This window comes from Triplophysa rosa, linkage group LG17, assembly GCF_024868665.1.
Source record: "Triplophysa rosa linkage group LG17, Trosa_1v2, whole genome shotgun sequence".
NCBI classification, from domain to species: Eukaryota; Metazoa; Chordata; class Actinopteri; order Cypriniformes; family Nemacheilidae; genus Triplophysa; species Triplophysa rosa.
This window is the reverse complement of record NC_079906.1, coordinates 7,650,791-7,671,033: the sequence shown is the minus strand read 5'-3', so window position 1 is coordinate 7,671,033 and position 20,243 is coordinate 7,650,791. Positions and strand designations below refer to the sequence as shown.

The following is a 20,243-nucleotide window of genomic DNA, read 5'->3' as shown; positions in this document are numbered from 1 at the left end:
ACTGTGGCGTTTTTGTATCGAAGATTTTAAATATGAAACCAAGAATCTGCAGTTGATTTATTAAGATACTAGTGCCTATTTGAAAATAGGCCTCGATGTGAATCTAATGTGTGAGTTCTCCGTGATCACCGGGCTGTTAGCGCCGCCAAGAACAGCTTGATGGCAGCAAATACACCTCAAATTGGCCGCTGCCTCCAATATCACTTAACGTTAAGTGGTAATAGGATTATTAGCCTAGTTTTGTTTACGTTTCATAATGGGCAATCGTTGGTCTGATGAATCCATTAGTTTCGAGACTAATCATTTTGACTGAGGTCAGTCAGAGTTTCATAACTATACACAGCCTGGCTGTATGTATTTATTAGTTAAACGTAGTCTTGGAGCACTGCCTGTGTACTTTTGACTGAATTGTTTTTTTCCCTATTGTGCAAAAGTACTTCTTATACTTTACAATAAAATGTGTTTTGTATTTGATTAAAAATGAAAATAATCACATTACCTTAACCATATTTAAAATGAAAACGAAAAGAAGCAGGTGTTAATTATTGCGTTTTATTGTACATGTAAAATGAAGGTACAGTGGATGCACATATTGGATTTGAACTATTTAGAAATAACTGATTTTTAAGGAACAGCTGATAAGTGTCACAATCAAATGTGAATTACAATTATTATTTAAAGGGTGGTACAATGTCTCTAACATAACAACACTTGCAACTGCACTAGCGTTTTATAAGTTCAACATAATTTACTTTCCTTGGTGTCATGATAGAATAACAACATGTCATACTGTAAAAGGCATTTTTAATACCGTTTTACTACAACTATGCTTTAGTATATGTAAACATGCAGAAAAAAACGGAAATACTCATAAAACATAACGACAGCTGCTTCTAGATGAGTAAGAGCTATTTACTTAGGCTTACCTTCTGTAATTTATTATTAAGCAATTTAGCAAAAACATAGACTTGGCTAATAAAATTTTATTTAGTTTTTAAGGGCTTATGATCACAAATTTACAATTTGAAACCTTTCCATTACACACCTTATTGCGATCTTCTTCCTGTTTAAAAGAAATTACGTATGTATGTGGTTAACGCTGATTGGTCAACTAAGTTGGGAAGAAAGAGCACCTTTGACCTATGATAAACCTTTGGGCACGCCCATTTCTCCGACTTGCAGACTCCTACTTGAAATGTACACCTGCTCTGACCGTTCCACGTGTAAATGGTGCGTAAAACATTCAAATCTTCTGTGTTCTTTTCGACAAACTGATTACGCTGCATTTTGATGCACTTTGTATCATAATTATATTCAAAGGTGCCCCAGCACTGTTTGTTTTCCTACAAGTCGCTATCTGGTCTTTAGAAGTTTACGGAAAGTCAAAAGAGCCCAACCCCAAATCTTTACTATAAACTGGGCTTTTTGTAGCAAAGACTTGGCTTGTATTTCTGTTTCTTGTGGCCAAAACAATGCCAAGTATGTCGTATTGTGGACCCTTCAAAGCATGAGTGCACTTCGTTGGCTCATACATGCTGACTGTATTGGCTAAATGAAAACGAAAGAGCGCCCCTTAGTGGATCCCTAATGAAACTGGACATATTGTGTGTGTGATGTGTGGACATGTTTGTATATTCCGGTGGGGACCTAAACCTGAACGCACACCCACACATGGGGACTCGTGTCACCGTGGGGATCAAAATTGAGGGCTCCATGGGCAAAAAAGCTTATAAATTGTACAGAACAATATTTTTTTAAATGCAAAAAGTTTTCTATGATCTTTAGGTTTAGGGGATAAAATATACAGTTTGTACAGTGTAAAAAACATTACGCCTATGGATTGTCCCCACGGAGATAGTTAACCAGACAGGCGTGTGTGTGTACAGGAGACACAGCCTCTGTCCCTGAAGAGTTTAGATTAAACACCTGCATAAACTAATCAAGACTTTCAGGACAGCTAGAAAACTTCAAGGCAAGGTGTGTTGTAGCCAGTCTTTCCATTATTTGGATAATGATATTTGTTCTTATGTTGTTTAGGTGCTGTTCGAAAAAATAATGGCAACAAATTCAGAAATCGAGACGGTTATGATAAGGTGGCTCCAGCTGGCCTCAGACCGTGGAGGAGGACGGCAGAGGCGTGACGAGAAATTACATTTCAATTACATTTGAACTTGAAAGTTTTGTTTATATTCAAGTCTGTATTCTTTTTTGTTGCATATTTGCTCATGTGTAATACAATTGTTCTGCTTTGTTTTACTACTTTTCTGAATTGATTTGAAAATGGAAAAATGGAATAAGTGCATTACAATTAAAAAGTAGTTCATTTATATTCTTTTATTTGTTTGTTTGATTATGACAGCTTTTGTATAATTAAAAAATACAATCTGGTACTGTAGCACAAATTTCTCCTTTTAATTGAACAATGAGCCAAATCTGGGCCATGGCCATTTAATCATTTAATTGTTTCTGGGCCAAATGCAGGCCACACTGATCATTTCCATCTGTACTAGAGTATTGGCCAGATACGGCCCACGTCCATTTGTTGTACTGTGTTTATGTTGTGTGGGCAAGATATGGCCCTCACTTATTCTTTGTATTCATTAGAAGGTGTTTGTGGGCCAGATCCCATTAGTTGTATTCGGTACACAGTTTTTGGGCCAGATCTGGGCCCAGGACCCCAGCTTTTACTCAGCCAGAACAAAAGCACTTATGTGGCCCATACATGGTCCAGAGACATACATATATTGAGTATTTTCTGGGCCAAATCTGGCCCACACTCCATATTTGTACTTGCTGTATAGTATGGGAGTATCTGGCCCACACCCTGTAGTTCTAATCGGCTTATAGTGTGTGGGCCAGATTTGGGCCGAGGACCCAGGCGTATACTGGGCCAGAACGAAAGCACTTATGTGGCCCATACATGGGCCAGAGACATTTTGCTACCTGGGTTCTCAAACGACACGTTCGCTAACTAAATAAACCTGTATGGAAATAATTCGTTTTGGGGGAGTTTTGATCTGCACGATACAAGCTAATGTAAATACTCAATTCTTATACTAGAAATATATATTTTTAACCAAATGAAGTGTTGCAGAAGGTCGGTGGCGTTTACGTTCCGAGCTCACTTCATCCATGACCTAAACATTGTAGCGTGGTAGAATAACAACAGCAAGCGTTTCATAGCTTCGTACAAAATGAGCCATCATATACTGAGTGTCTTAAACATGAATTCAGTCTGAACTATCCTGCTTCTGGACAGTACAGAAACACATACAGAGGGGTTAAAACGTGTCGCAATAGCACGACTGGCCTTACAGTACAGGCCAGTCACATGTACTTCAACTGCTGTCTGTTACAGTTGGTGCCCCTCCTGCTGGAACATCTATGGTTGAGGACCACCGTCTTTACAAAACATAAAACGGATGTTGTATGTTGTGCCCGTATACGTCCGCCTCTTTAGCTGCCACCGCTAGGTTTGGCACGGGTCTTTGAACTCATGGCGGCCCCGGTGTGGGTGTTTCCTTTGCCCTGCTGGGGCTGAGGAGTGGCAGCCTGCTGTACTGGAGACTCAGATGCAGGGGTCACCACAACAGTCTGTTGCTGGGCGGGGCTCTGCTGCTTCTGTCTGTGTAATAGCTGCTGAACATGTTCAACCTGGAACGGGTGGGGGACCACCTGACCACCTGCACAAACAAAAAGACAATAACTAAAATGACTCACAAAATGCTTGATTTAATCTAACGGCCTTTGTAAACCCTCGTCAATCATCATAATCTGTTTAGTTCAGAGCCAGTCTGTACCTGCTTTCTGAGCCTGTCCGATGGCAACACTAATGCCAGCTACGGGAAGGGTCGTGACCCCAGCGGACGACACCACGGCAGGAACAGAGACTACGGGAGGGGGTTTGGTCAGCGTCACCTGGGCGGTTTGACCTGGCTGAGCCTGGATGGGTCCTGGAGCCGGCACACGTGTCTGAGAGGGAAGTGTCGTTTTTTTGAGTAGCTGCTTTGTGTGAGCAACAGAAGTAATTATTCGCTAATAACAGCCAGCTTCTGTTTGTTAAAATAAAAACAGTGACTATAGGAAAGAGGAACATGAAATGTCTCTTAAAAATATAAATAATGTCACTCAGTAATCCATAAATTAGTTAACATGCCGTTTTAAAGCTCTTACCAGTACAGCAGTGTTTGGGACAGTGTCCGCTCCGGGCTGGGGGACTCCCGCGGCCTGCGCTCCTGCTGCAGCGGCTTGTGCCTGCGCAGTACACAGTGATATATATATAACGAAAACCTAAACTTTTATTCTGGATGCGATTAATCATTTGACAGCCCTAATGTCAATTTATCTATTTATTTGGAAATTCAAGACAATAAAACATGCAGAGTACCACCCACATTCACATTTTTATATGAGAACAGTCAACGACGGTCAAAAGCCAACCGGTCATTATGCAAACAAAACCGTGATTTACATACAGAAATCTTAAAAGAAAGTGTCAAGTTAAGGTCACGTAAACCTAAATAAAAACGTTTGTACAATGGAGAACATGTGCTTTCTAAAAGGCAATTTCCTCTTCCACAATAACCGGCCCTTCAATTAAACTACCTTCTTCATTCTATCTGTTCCTTGGATTTCTGCGTGTCTAGTGCTTCCTGGAATAGGGCAGGACGTATGAGTGCTCTCTGGCAATAGCGCTGCATGGATTAAGAGATGGAGGGTGTGATTAAAAGATCACGGCAGGACAGAAGTCAGAACCATCTGACGCAGGAAATAAACGTACAGGCCTAGACTTTATTCAGGGTACGGTAAAAAAACTGATCAAAACTATAGTGGAGATACAAACGGTGTTTTGAACCGTCCTGATAAATATGGTCTGGTAGTCAAGAACTGGTTGAAAGTGTGAACGTGAGTGTATGTGACACAATGAGACACTAGATAACACAACAGAGGGAGGTGTCTGTTATATGACATTGATGTGATCACTGTTGCTGCTAAATGCAAGAACCATGAAATATCCACCTTTGTGCCACTTCGCTGCTTAAATTATTGAAATTACTTTCAAATGGTACTATTCTCAAACTTTATGACTCATCTGTGCAAGATAAGAGATACAAAAGATACAAGATAGTCTGATGATTTGACAATTTATTCTAAAATAAAGAATGCATATACTCCGGGGGCCCAAAGAGTTCCGTGAATAGAATCTGATTACAGCAAAAAATTAAAATCAAAAAATTGTGACAGAACAAACTCAAAAGTCATTTAAAGAACTTCATAGTGACGAAAAAACTATCATTTTCTGATCCCACTGGATCTTAGTTTTTTTACCACAATATAACATGGACAGCTAAAAACAACTCAACATTAAAATTCAAGTCAAGAGCCCAACTAAATCAAACACTGATCACAATAATGGGGATTTGTTGAAATTTCAACGTTTTTCAACATTAATTGCGGGTGCAAAAGTGATATTGATTCAATGCAGTTAACATTGACAAATCAATTATTTTTTAACATTGATTCAATGGTTGCTTGCTATCTGGGTTACTAATGGAAACTTGACTTGCCAACTTAAAATGATATGTAAATTCAACTAAACCTGTTTAGTTTCGACCTGTGTAAAAACTAAAATAGTTTAGTGCAATGGGTTTCCACGCAAATTTCTAGTACAGTCAACAATTTGGGTTAAGAGTGTAAATGTGGACATAGAAACACTACTGCTACTCAAACAAAGAGGGGACGAGTGAAGGGAAGTGACAACAAGACTATGAAAAGAAGCCAAAGGGGCTGGGGGGGTTGTTTTATATAAACCTTCTCAGTTTCTCCCCACTAGAGGGACCACCAACACCAGATATCAGTATCGTCATGACTGTCTGTCTTTCTATGGCTGCTTTCCAAATCTCTTACTAGTCCTGCTCTGCAGTGCGTTAAAATATATATTTTTCATATGGTACACTATTTGCACAGAATTTGCATCAAATGTGTGTACTTCTGCCCACAATCCTTAATGTCACCATGAAATCAAAGAGGAAAGTGTTTTGTACAGTGTTGCAGTGATTATTATAAATGATTTATCCGTGCACACAAGAGCATGTGAGCGGAGCTGAGCGGTGAGAATTTCCAACCATCGTCGCACCAGACCGCTCCGCTCCCCGCTCACCTACAATTTCATCCCGCTCCGGTGAAATCGCTCCACGCTCCTCAAATTAAAAATTCTCTGCATGCCTAACACCTGCCGTTTTCAACCGAAGCCTTACCCCTCGTTTACACCGCACGCATCTGCGGCACGTTACGGCTCTGACGCGGCTACGGAACTGATCGCGTCATTCTAGTCTATGCTTCAGCTGCGATCGGTGCCTCGACCTCTCAGGGGAAGCTGTAATACGCCCTTTTCACATGACGTCACGCATCTTCCGTTCTGCCGCGAAGCAGTGTATCATTACTTCCGCTAGCACTCCAGTTCATAAGGTGGCGGTAATGCACCTATAAGCTGATTTGCCAACCGCCAGTAAAACTCAAGAAGAAGAAGTGTTACTTCCGCTAGCGCCTCAGAATGGAGTTTACCAAGTGGCTTGCACATCTGCCACAAATACGTCTAGATGATGTACAACGTCTTGCAGACAAATTTTCGCTAACGACAAGATCAAAGCTAGAGAAAGGATACAAATTCTTCGTTGAACAGTACCTGTTTGATTATGAAGGTAAGTGTTTTGTTTTCTTTTTGTGTTAGCGAAGGTGCTAGGATAAGTACTTGAATACGTGTTCTGTCAGTTTTTTTTCTCACTGTTGTGAAATTCCAGCGCGACGGCAAAACGGGAGTTCTTCTTCTTCTTCTTCTTGTTTGTTGCAAGACGGATGTTATGATACACTGCTTTGCAAAAAGGCGGAAGTTAAGTGACGTCATTGTGAAAAGGGCGTATTCAAAATATGTGTTCATCGCTTCACGTGAACCTATGTGCATCACGCATCATGTCAAAATACGTGCCTGCTGCAGACGCGTCGAAAGGGTTTACGATAAAAGAGACGCTTGCGTTCAGAAGACACTGCGTTAACACTTAACTCTGATTACACATGAGACTAAGCGAGTATCTAGCAAACGCGAGTGTCTCTTTTATTAAAAACCCTTTCGACGTGTCTGCAACAGGCACGTATTTTGATATGACGCGCCACACACATGACGGGCTAAATGCATGTTTTGCTGAGCTTCGCATTACTGCTTCCACTGCTATGCTTGTGTTTACACCAGACATCTCTCATTAACAACGAACGATTTTTGAAGTGTAGGCTGACAGTTTTGTTAATTGTTGAAGGCACAGGTGAATTCTGGGTGGATTTGTGCATGCCCTAGACTCGTGGTGTGAGCGGCATCGGAGCGAGACAGAGCGATCGCTCCGGCCTTTGGATAAAACCCCGCTCTGCGCTCCGACTATATTTCGCGCGCTCCGCTCCACCCCGCTCACATGCTCTGGTGCACACCATTATTTTGCACTTGTAATCTTTAATTAAAAACATTAAGCTCCTCCCCCCACTCAACAACAACTCTTCAACACATGACGTAAGCAACAAAAAAAGAGGAAAGACTATACTGACTGTCCAGTGGCCAGGCATTTTTAGCCCTCCCCTTACAACAAACCAATCAAAAAGGGAAGGGCGAAATAAAGCCCCGCCCTACAGTACATTTTTTCTAATTTCAGAAGCCATTTCACTTCGATATACGTCACGATACGGAAAAGAAGTCAATTGCAACTTCCATTTCACGGTGACTTTAAAAAAATGCAAATCAATTTATAACCTTTATATAACATTTTCCCATTATTTAAATATTCTGTCTCTATCAGTTAAAATAAACCCACCATAAAAATTATAGACCCTTCATTTCTTTGTAAGCAGGCAAACTTACAAAATCAGCAGGGGATCAAATCATTATTTCCCTCACTGTATTTAACAGCCCATTTCTCTCATTAAGATGTGACACATCTGTTCGACTTACCTGTTTCTGTTTCTATTCTAACAGCCTGTCTCAATGCTGCTGTTCACAGACTTCAAATATGTGCTTGCACAGAGCTTATTACTGTTTTTAAATGATTATTCATATTTTATTCATATTATCGGACTCATTTTACATTTAACAATTCAGAGTTTTTGCCCATCTTGCCAATTGCTTTGATAGTCTAGCTCCACTTCGTTTCAGTTTAGCACTAGTTATCATCCGAGATGAGAAATCAGTATATGAAGAGTTCAGATGCAAAACCCTCTGTCAAAAATGAGAAGTAGATGTTGAGTTAATGGTCTCCACATATATTACACGGTACTCAAATAATTTTGCTTTGAAACCCGCTAAATATCATTCTGGCAAGTCTGAAATATCTGGTATTGCTGAAAGTAAGTGTAGGAACCTGATAAAAATGCCCATGTAAATGAAAAGTCGAAACTCTTCATATATACAGCACATATAGTGGGTGTGTGTTTTATTCGTACCCTGTTTTCATCATAGATGATCTGGACAAGGCTGCGGTGTTTGGCTTCACTGGGTGGAGGGGAGACGTTACGCTCTGGTTCCTGGGGTTTTGCAGCCTCTTCCTCTAGCTGTCGCTAAAAAACAATAAAACACACACAATGTGAAAGACTTTCCCACCACCCATCCAAGAACTTGAGGGATATGAGAAGCAAATAAAATCGATACCAAATTAAGATCCTTAATGCGACCCTGCTAGAGTAAACATTGGACCCAACATAAATAGCCCTCCTGACTCTGCTCATGTTACGTGTGCTACTTTTAATATTATTTCAACGTCAGAAAGCATTGCTAATAGCAACAAGCTCTCTGATTGGCTGAACAAGGCAACTTTATAGCCACAGATAAATGATCAACAATTTTACAGTTTACACACAGACGCAAACACAAACCTCATTTTAAATCTCTCTCTAAACACAGAGACCCCGGCCCCGACAGGGTCCCGAAAGAGGCCTCTTATACCAAACACTATAAGCTAGAACTCATATGAAGCAGTTCTAGAACAGGATCAAGATTGTGTATATACGTGTGCGTGCACGAGTAAATAGAAAATAAACGACCCATCCCCGCTTCCCTCGCAGACAGACAAACACATGGTAATCCGATATTCTCACATCTCTCTCTTTACGTTAGCGTTTACCGCACCATTTAATTGCCCCAGATGTTTTAATGCTTGGATGAAACCTGAGGGGAGAGAAAAGAGATGACAGGGTGTGTTAACTCACTGAAAAGAGATGCCAAAGCTTTCAGAGGAAAGCTGTGTGGGGTTGAGGGGCAGATGAGGAGAGGTTCGTTTTTCTTGCTAGCGTGACTGTACTTATACAATCAATCAGATTTCAAACCGTTCTCCGCACCCCCACAATGGCCCGGCCCATGGAGCGCAGGTGGCTTCGATTTATTGAGCTGCGGGTTTGGACACGGTCCAAAATTTGTGGGGAGGGGGCCTGTTTTACAAGTAGATGGGGGTCTGCCTGTAATTTTGTTTCAATGTCCCCAATAAGTAAATAAAACCTGAGATGTTCTACAGTTACCCTTTATACACTTACTATGGACAAGTCCATGTGTGTATGTATGTAAAAATAATACAGCTTAAGAAAACTGACCTACAATTATACTGCTGTGTTAACACTTACATCACAGTTCATGTGAAAGCATGCCATATAAGAAGAGAGCGGCCGAGAGGAGTATGGAGATAAAGTGGAAACAGTGGAAGTGTCTGCAGTCATGTGGCCGGCTGAGGCTAGAACCACACAGCAATCACAACTCTGCACACGACTGTTACTGTAGATCCAAAAGTGTCCAGATTACATAATGCTAACTGAACTTTGGATAATAGCCACCCTGAAATCTGTACTTATAAAGTCTTTCTTCTCAATAAAAAGCTTTGTGTGAACTGTCCAGCAGACATGTTCACAAGTCTCGCAGGTCTAAGTCCAAGTCAAGTCTCAAGTCTCTGCGGTGGAGTCCAAGTCACATCTCAAGTCTCTGAGGTGGAGTCCAAGTCACATCTCAAGTCTCTGAGGTGGAGTCCAAGTCACATCTCAAGTCTCTGTTTTTAGCAATCGTTCGCTCAGATAGTTATTGTAATTCACAGTGTATGTATTTTGAAACATTACAACCAATTAACTCAACAGAATGTCTTGGGTGTTTTATACAGTTTGAACCAGTGCTGATGCTGGTGTGATAGCCTGTGTTTTCTTCTTTTTACTAGGTCTTTGTGCCACATTTACCAGTGCAAAATCAAAATAAATTTTATGTGCAATAATGATGTAATGAATTGCATGCCCCTCCATGCCAAGGGATGGCACCTGGTTAAATTTCTTTGGAGCCAGAGCTGCAATAAAGCTTAATGTATTCAGCGATGTAAATGTTAATTTTGACAGCCAGTTTTGATTTAGTTTTAGTCATAGTCTTTTGACGAAAATGCTATTTAATTTCAGTCATCCCCATCATTTTAGTTTTAGTTTAGTTTTAGTCGACGAAATTTGAAAAACAATTGAGTTGACTAAATCTACATTACATTTACTCTACTAAAATCTAAATGGTTTAAATCATTTACTTTGTGTAATTAAATGTTCCAAATAAAGATTTAACTGTTTTGACATAATTTACTTCACCTTAGAATGAAATTAAACTAGGTCATTAACTTTCATTTTCAGAAAAGTTCAGTAACTACTGGATATGCATTGTTGCAACACAGAGAATATTAGACCATGAACGTATGTACCAGTTCATTCAATCTCATTTGATTTAAATGACTCAGTAGGGCGTATTCATTAAGTACATTCAACCAATGAAACACTCTGACAGGGCTCACACTCAAGCGCTATTGGCTCATGGCATGCCTCTTTGAAGAACAGAGCTGCACTCTTTGCTTGAGACTAAATGAGAAATATTTGTCAAAAAGACATATTACACAGACTGTCTTACATTTCTTCAACCATGCAAACATGTTACATACTTGCTTTGATCTTTAGCATGTCATTCAATCTTTTAATGTACAATACGACTTACTTCATCACTTCGCTAATCAGTACAGGATAGCGCTAGTTTTTTTTTTACTTACAGTAAAAAACTTACAGTACTGTTACTTTATGTTGCATTTCACTTTATGCAGCAGCTTGCATTAGCAGATAAGTTAACATTGGCATATAAAATGTTCGTGCTGGCTTTTGTAATGAGTTTCAGGGTGACTCGACTGCAGTCTCGCTTCAAGTTTGCGGCGTTTTATCGGCGATTGTGAAGGAAAATACGCTTTGTATCCGGTGCAGCCGGCGTCCAGTCTGATGTCAAGTCCGGTGCAGCCGGAGTCCAGTCCAGTATCCAATCCGATGTCCCGTCCGGTGCAGCCGATGTCCAGTCCGGTGCAGCCGAAGTCCAGTTCTGTGCAGCCAGCATCCAGTCCGGTGCAGCCAGCGTCCTGTCCGGTGCAGCCGGTGACCAGTCTTGTGTCCAGTCTGGTGCCTAGTCCGATGTCCAGTTCGGGGGCCTTCCAGCCGGGGTTCCAGCCGGGGTTCCAGCCGGCGACTCAGCCGGCAGTCTGCCTGGTCCCTAGTCGGGTCCGGCCGGCAGCCAAGTCTGCCCCTACCAAGTCGAGCGCCCCCCCTCCCATGTTTGTTATTTTTATTGTCACACCCCAATCCTGTTATTTTGTATTCCTGTCTGCCACTGATTTTATTTACCATGTTTTGTTCTATCTTGTCACTGTCCCAGTCAGTCTTGTCTTGTTAGTCGGTCCCTTGGTGAACACCTGGGGGTGTTCATTAAGGGGGGGGGGCTCTGTCATGGTCCTGCCTTCTTGTTCATGATTTTCTGGTCTTGTGGCAGGATCGTGACAGATCCATTATGTTTAGTGTGAGAAACTCATGGTTTGTTTACCATTGACATGCCAAGTGCTTTCTCGTGTCTCGTTTTTGGCCCCGCCCCTCTCGTTCCCTGTATAGCTTTCCTGCTGTGTCCCATTACCCACACCTGTCCCTCGTTAATTATCCTTTGTTTGTCTCCCTTTAAAATGCCCTCGTGTTCATTGTCCTGTGCTCGTGCATTGTACCTTTGTATTCTCCCTGTTAGATACTCATGTTCCTCTTGCCCTGTCTTGGAGTTTTCTGTGGATTACCTTACCTTGCCTGTTTGTTGGACTTTGTGTCGTACTTTGGATTATTGTTTATTTTGCCCCCTCGAGTGAAGTGTTTGTTTTTGAGTTCTTGTTATAGTTATCTTGTCCTGTTTTCCCCTTTGTGGGTTTTTTGTTTCCAGTTCTGTCATGTTTATTATTTATTAAAGTCAGTGTTTAACCCCTTCACCACCGCCTGCCTGCAATTGGGTTCTTCCTTCCGCCAAACCGTGACAATATGTCTGTGGTTCATCTTCACCCAGAGCAGAGACTTCTCTCTACCTCTTATATGAGATGAGCAGCACATGCGCGCAAGCTGATGTCCGCCAGGTCGGACAAGAATATTTTCGTCTCGTTTTTATAAGTTGACGAAAATGTCATTATATTTTTATTACAGTTTCGTTATCAAGCATTCATTATATTTAGTTATCGTTAGTCTCGTTTTCGTCAGTGAAAACGTCTTTAACGAATTCGTCATTTAGTTTTTGTCAACTAAATTAACACTAATGTAAACTATTTAAAGTTAATCATCCATTATTATATCTGCTCCACTTAAATGGTCTGGACAGGAGCTACTAAAGTAAGACTTGGCTACATTTTATTCGTTTATATAACTCTTTGATGATAAACACGCGTCCTCCAGATGCGTCGCGTGTATATACTGTATAATAATGCTGACTTTGTGTGTTTAGTGATGAATTGTTGTTACATTTGCTGCAGAACATAATGGATTGGGAAATAATAGAAAAATCTGGTGTATGATGCAGTCATGTGGGTAAAGGAGGAATGTGAATAAAATTTTATACCAAAATGACTTGCGTTTTTTACGAGTCTCATGAGTCACGAGTCTAAGTCAAGTCTCGAGTCAGCTGTCCACGAGTCCAAGTCAAGTCGCAAGTCTCTGTTTTTGCGACTTAAGTGCGACTCAAGTCCAAGTCGCGGACTCTAGTTTCCATCTCTGCTGTCCAGACAGTCTGGCATGCCTTTCAATAGAAGAAACTTTTATATATAAAAAACAAACAAATTATGTAAAACATTTTTTTGGTTGTTCATGCAAAGTGGCTGCCAAGCATCCAAATAAATGTATATTCTTTATATAACTTTGCAGCAGCATAATAGTGTCAGGAAGGTAGACTTAATGTTACCTGTTTTTTACGCAGTTTACAGATCTGCTTCTCCACCATGGTGATTTCCCAGTCCACGCGGTCCATGTTCTGGATCAGCTCTTCTTTGGAGAAACGGGTGGGAACCAGGTCCAGATCGGGCTCCATGGGTACCGGGCTCACAGGAGAGACGGGCTCGATTTTTCCAATGGAACTGCTGCTGCTGTGCTCCTGCACAAACACAAAAGAGCATTTGGTCACATCGATGAACTGAAGACAACTTTTCAATTCAGAAGAACATGGCACATGTAATATTATTTTCTCACTATTCACCCGTTCAATGCAATTCAATGGGATGTTGTCACATTTTATTGTTGTACCACAGACAGTGCAGCAGAACTAGTTACAGGCCAAAGTTTAATACTTATGGTTAAGGGTTTGTTCAAACATGAGCAACAGTATTTGCGCTACTTGCCATAACAAGCACCACTAATCAAGGTTTTGAGAGAGTTTTTTTTTTTAGTTTTAACAACACTTTAATTCAACAAAATTATGAGAACAATCACTAAGCCACCTTAAATACATACGTACAGTAGGTGGAAAACAAAACAAAACAAAACAAAACAAAACAAAACACAAAGACAAACAAACATCAACACAAAAAAAGCAAAACAAAAACCAAACCAAAAAAAAACCTACATAAGTTTCTCACAGAAAAAAGGTTTCCCCCAACAATGTAACAAATTTTCTCATCATAACTCCAAATTCCTTTAAAAGTTGCTGTATTATCAAAGAGATCATAATATTTATGCTCTAGAGATATTCTTGCTTTGACCAAACACTTAAAGAGCATGCAGACCTCAACATTGATGTCTTTCTTAATTTTCTTCATTCGCGTTACATAAATTGCCATATTTGCTTGTCCTATTAGGAAATTCAACATTTTACTAACATTCTTTTTCTTTTTTCCAAAAAACCCCTCCCAAAATAAAACAAACATGAAACATCGTTGAAAACCTCCTCAAAGGAAACAAACAAATCTTCAAGAGTATTTAACAGCAAATGTAACCTTTCACATTTAAGAAAGCAATGGAAAATAGTTTCTCTCCAATCGCAAAAAGGACATTTGTCAGCAACATCTGAGTTTAAGACCGTCACAAACGCATTGACAGGAATAATACCATGCAAGACTCTCAATTGAATATCCCCAACCCCTCTATGTAACGGTGGCTTACAAAGTGCTTTCCAAACCGGTCTCTTTTCATCCTCTACTCTTAGATAGGATCTCCAGGGCGTATCTGCTCTATTTTTCAATTTATCTTTATTCAACATTTTAACACAGATTGTGTAAAGAGTCCCCCCCCCCCACATGATTAAACACTGTGAAATTAGTATCATTTTTAAAAAGCCACAAAGGCATACAGTCCTCATCCGTAGTCTTTGGTCTTACCCCCAAAACTGGAAAGGGGTCAGTACAAGAAAGGGATTCAACACCCCTCGTCCAATTTTTCAAACATAGCTTCTCCTCTTCCGTAAATGAATCCCGAAATCTTTGTACGATTTGTCCAACTTTAAGAACTTATTGAACACCAAGTTTCTTTGTCACGTCATCCACATTGTCCAAGTCCGGGACTGTCAACAAGGCAAGATCTCTGACTGTGACCACATGAGCTCTGATGAAAGTCTCTGTCATTCCTGGAAATCCATCTCTTTCAAAATCCAATCTCGGTCCATAGATAACTGGCTCTTCTAATAACCAAAACAAAGTGGTCTTTTTCAAACTGTATTCTGAAAGCAGCTTTTCTACTAGCTAAATGGATTAAACCTTGCCCTCCAAGCTCTCTTGGTAGAAACAAAACATTTTGCGGAATCCAATGTAAATTATCCCCAAAAAAGTCTACGATCAATCTTTGAACTTTGATTAAAACAACAGTTGGAGGTATCTAAATTATTGATAATTAACATTCTACCTCTAAATGACATATGTGGCAAAAGCCACCTCTACTTTTTTTACCTTCCCTCCACCAAATTACTTCCCAATTCTTCTGTTCCATATCCCTCTCACCCAAAAAAACCCTACATACTTAAAACTAGTGCTGTCAATCGATTAAAAAAATTAATCGGATTAATCACACATTTTCTGTGATTAATCACGATTAATCACACATAACAATAATATTTTATAATATATTTTTACATTTGAATAATTTCACATTTAATCTTCAAATTGATGTAGAAACAACATATTTCTTTAACAGCTTCATTTTATGAATGAAAGAAACCATTTTGATATTAGTACTGTAACTGATGTCTCTATTAAATTGATTATTTTAACATTAATTATAGACATTCAACAATATAACTGAGAGCTATCATGAAATATACAGAAATTGAAGGAAGTTCTCAAACACTTTACAGTCTTTAATTCTAAATGATAAATTAAATGCAGAAGAATTCTCATTAAAGCTACAAAATCACATTGATTTCTTCTTTTATTTTGTTCTTTGATTAACATTAGTGACAGGAGTCACAGCAGCACGTTTAAGAACGTGGCCCCTTTAAGAGCTGTCTCAGTACGCAGATCTGACCGTCACCGCACTCCCATTTTCACAACTCTTTGCATTCATTTAAGATTTTATTTTACACTTTGAAGTCTTGCTTAAGAAAATGCTAGACAAAATGGGCTTTCTGACATAATCTTGTATGGTTTTATCCATTCAAGCACGAAAGAGAACTTAACATGGATGCGCTGTCTGACAGATTCACCGACGCAGCCTTCAGCCCATGACTGTTTACACCAGACTGGACCTCGCGTTGCGTTTTGCCACGTCCCACAGTTTAGAAGCTGTCTATCTTCATTGAACGCGTCAAAGCAACTGTTTAAAATCGCGCTTAAGTGGTTTAAAAGCCTGTACACAAATAAGAGCGTGATTACATAATGTAACGCTAGACAAAAAATGTCAAAACAAACGGATGCTGCGTTAATTGCGTTAAATATTTTTCACGCGTTAATTTGAAAAAATTAATCACATGCGTTAACGCGTTAACGTTGACAGCCCTACTTAAAACCTCTTTCGTTCCAACATAAACCACCTGGGAGCTGGGGCCTATCTAGCCCCCCACTCTCCTACTAACAGGCCAGAACTCTTTTTCCAGTTAACTTTTGCAGATGAAAGCTTTCCAAAATCATTTACAATAGAGGTTACTTTGTTAACATCTTCTTGACCATTGATAAAAGTTACAACATCGTCTGCACATGCAGAAATACAAACAGGTGCATATCCATCAGCTATTTTGAGTCCCATAAGTTTTTCCCTTATTCTGTTCAAAAAGGCTTCAATAGCTAAGGAATACAACATACCTGACAAGGAACAACCTTGTCTAATTCCCCTATTTACTTTGAAAGGCGCACTTAAGCCACCGTTGATTTTTAAAACAATCTCTCAATATCTCCATAAAGAACTTGAATCACTTTAAAAAAAAATTGGGAGAAATTAAAAGCCTCCATAGTGTTCCATAAGTAACTGTGTTCCACCCGATCAAAAGCCTTCTCCTGATCCAAGGAAATTAAACCACACTTAAAACCAAATATGTTTGCAGTACTAATTAGATCTCTAATAAAAGTTATGTTATCCAAAATCGATCTACCTGAAATGCAATAAGACTGATCATTATGTATCACATACTCCATTACTTTTTTTAATCTATTCGCCAGAACTTTAGAAAGGGCCTTATAGTCAGCACAGAGTAAAGCAACTGGTCTCCAGTTGCCTATATCCCTTAAATCTCCTTTTTTTGGAAGCAATGTCAGAACTGCCCTTCTGCAGCTTAACGGGAGATGCCCTCCAGCAAGACTCTCATTAAGAACCGCAAGCAAGTCTGGCCCTAAAATGCTCCAAAATGTTTTATAAAATTCAATTGGAATTCCATCAATGCCTGGAGCTTTACCATTTGCCAATCTCATCACAGCTGAGTTCAATTCAGATAATGTCAACGGTCAAAATTACTTTCGTCTGGCACCTTTGGAAGACTATCGTATAACTCCTGTGCTAAATCAGTATTCCCTTGAAATTCACAGGTATAGAGACTTGAATAAAAACCTAAAGCTCTCTTACAGATTTCTTCGGGTTCCTTCAAGTCCCTCCCATCAATATCCCAAAGGGAATTAATTAATTTGCTTTGGCCGTTCACAAGTTCAAGAGAAAAAAAGAAATAAATTGGTGCATCCATTTCATTTATTCTTGGAAAGCATGATCTCACTAATACTAATTATCTTTAATTATTTGAGAAAGGCTTTGATCATGAGAGGAATCACTTAAGGTTTGTAATTCAATAATCTCCATTTCAAGGTCCTCTATTAGTTTAACTGTATTTCTGGAATTATTGAGAGTGTATTGTATGCAAAATTGTTGAATCAGAATTTTCCCTACATCCCACCATTGCTGAATTGACTCAAACTGCTGTAATGTAATGCATCTCCAATGCAACCAAAAAAACATGAAACCTTTTTTAAAACATCCATCATTCAACAAAGAAACATTAAAATGCCAATATGCACTTTTAGCCTTAAAGGAGTTAATACGAACATTCCCACAAATCAAACAATGATCTGAAAAACTAACAGGAGTGATATTACAAGACCTAAACATCTGAGATTGATGTTTAAAACAGTATATCCTGTCAATTCTTGCCATTGAAAGATAATTTCCCCGGGAATAATCCCCATGCATTTCACGCCATACATCTGTTAAATCAAATCTTTCTATAATACAAGCAAGCTTATTTCTTGATGACATATGTGGTTCAACATGATTGCGATCTAAATTACTGACTGTATAGTTAAAGTCTCCCACTAGAAAAAGAAAATCTTCACAATCACATCCATAAAGAGTGTCAGACAATTTTTCTAAAAAAAAAATTCTTTCTCTAGCATTGACAGGAGCATATACATTGATTAAAGTCTTTTTTTCTTTCATACTTTGCACTGACTTTAAGCAGTCTCCCTGCTATCACTTCTTCCACTTTAACTGACACTGGCAAAAAAGACTTTGAAAATAAAAAACCCACTCCAGCACTACTAGAGCTTCCATGACTCAAAATTACATTACCCTCCCAATCCCTCTGCCAATCCACTTTGTTATCAACAAAAGAGTGTGTTTATTGTACAAAAGAGATATCAATATTTTCCAAACTTGATCAACTCATACAGTAATGCTCTTTTTCTAGGATCTCTTGCTCGGTTTATATTTAAAGAAGATATTTTACATTCAGTCATAAGAAGAAAAAAGCAACCAAAAAGAAAATAAACAATTCATCAAATCTACAGGGCTTATTGTGAGTCTTCCACATCATCAGGTGAGTATTGTGCATGTACTTTCTGCACTAGTTTCTTAAAAGGAAAGACTTCCGTTTCACTAAGCCCATCCCCTCCCATATTTCTCATCAAACCTTTTGCAGATTCAACAAACTTGACTCGATCTGGGAAGTATTTATCAACAACCCTTTTGTTACTCTCAAAAAGTTACGAAACTTTTCTAAGTCATACTCATCCTCTACTGTTATGATCTGTGAAGAGATTTCTCTTTCACTATCCAATTCTGAAGAAAACTCCATTTCACTATTTACATCCGTTCTGCTTTAATTTTCCTTTATCCCACATTTATTTTTAACAAGACCCTTCTTAGGAATTTGTTTGCTCTTAGTTCTAGTTGATTTTCTTTTTGTAGCCGGTACTTTAAAATTTGGTTCTTGTGTTTCCATTGCTTCCTGCCCATTCAATTTCACCTGCTAGCTCTATATCTTTACTTGGACCAGCTGTACTGTATATATTGTAAATATTGCTTTGTTCATCATGCTGTGCTTTCTGCAGCTGTATCTTTGTGTTGCTCAACTGTCTCGCCTGAATTACTTTGCTCTCCATTTTTATCAGGACAGACTCTCCCTAAATGTCCTTCCCTTCCACAGTTGAAACACTTCATAGAATCAGTCGAAACAAAAACGACATAATCAAAACCATCAATCGTGTTTTTAAACAACACATTTAATTCATCAAATCCTTGTTTTAGCACCATAAATACTTGTCTTCTGAACGACATAATGTGCTTCAAATGCAGAGCTATACATCCCACCGGTATTTTCTTGATTGCTGAAATGAGATGACCATAACGTAACAACACATGCTTCAACTCTTCATCTTTGACAAACGGGGGAACATTCGACAATGTAATTCTTCTCGATGGGTTCATAAGAGGATAAACAGGAGTGTGTGTGCTCTTAATAACGAGTCCCCGTTCAACAACCCTATTAACCTTCTCCATAGAATCCAAGAACAAAACTACAGCGCTATTCATCCTTGATGCTGATATAATGCCGTCATATCCAACTATCTCTCTGACCGCCAAACTGCACTCAGCTGAGCACTCTACACTGACCGGCACCTTAACCCCGTGCCGCCGGGTGAGCTGCTCAAACCTTTCGGTCATAGCAGCCGGCTTCACCGAGGACAAAGCCTAGTTCTCTCTACTGCAGTTAAAACCCCTAATATCTGAAAACAAGAAGGAAAAGAGAGAGAGAGAAAAAAGGAAAGAAAGAAATCTTGAAAGAAAGACAAAAGTAAGACCAAGCTAATCGTGAAAAAGAAGAAAGACCTACAGCCGCTCTCACAACCACGCTCAACTCAAGAGAGAGGGAGAGAGAGAGAGAGGGAGAGATGGAGAGAGAGAGAGAGAGAGAGAGAGAGAGAGAGAGAGAGAGAGAGAGAGAGAGAGAGAGAGACACCAGAGAGAGAGGTCATGCACAACATGAGCTCCTGAACTTTCTTGAGTTTCTTGCTTCCAATATGAGGTAAACCGAAGAAAAAAGACAAAATTAACAAAAAATGCAATAGTGAACAAAAGTTCACTCTAAAAAGATAAAAATTAGATGACAAACTAGGAGAAATACTTTTAAAAACAAAGAAATCTTGTGGAAACTACATAGAAGGACCTTCTTCACACTGGAGTGGACCATTTAA

The 20,243-nt window shown here is 39.4% G+C and overlaps 1 protein-coding gene across 3 annotated transcripts in view; it reads right to left on the bottom strand.

Annotated features, from left to right (window-relative positions):
* Positions 1-2,319: 2,319 nt before the first annotated feature.
* The window catches only part of LOC130568499 (nuclear receptor corepressor 2-like), a 40,063-nt gene continuing 22,139 nt past the window's right edge, over positions 2,320-20,243 (bottom strand). Inside the window, exons 5-9 of one of the 3 annotated variants that reach the window (XM_057357400.1) lie at positions 13,274-13,462; positions 8,479-8,592; positions 4,174-4,254; positions 3,801-4,005; positions 2,320-3,683 (exon numbers count right to left, since the gene is read on the bottom strand). In XM_057357400.1, coding sequence (XP_057213383.1) covers positions 3,457-3,683; positions 3,801-4,005; positions 4,174-4,254; positions 8,479-8,592; positions 13,274-13,462 — 816 coding nt within the window. In that variant the 3' untranslated portion in view covers positions 2,320-3,456. The remainder of the gene's footprint in view (positions 3,684-3,800; positions 4,006-4,173; positions 4,255-8,478; positions 8,593-13,273; positions 13,463-20,243) is intronic. The other 2 variants (XM_057357401.1, XM_057357402.1) reach the window with 2 other exon arrangements.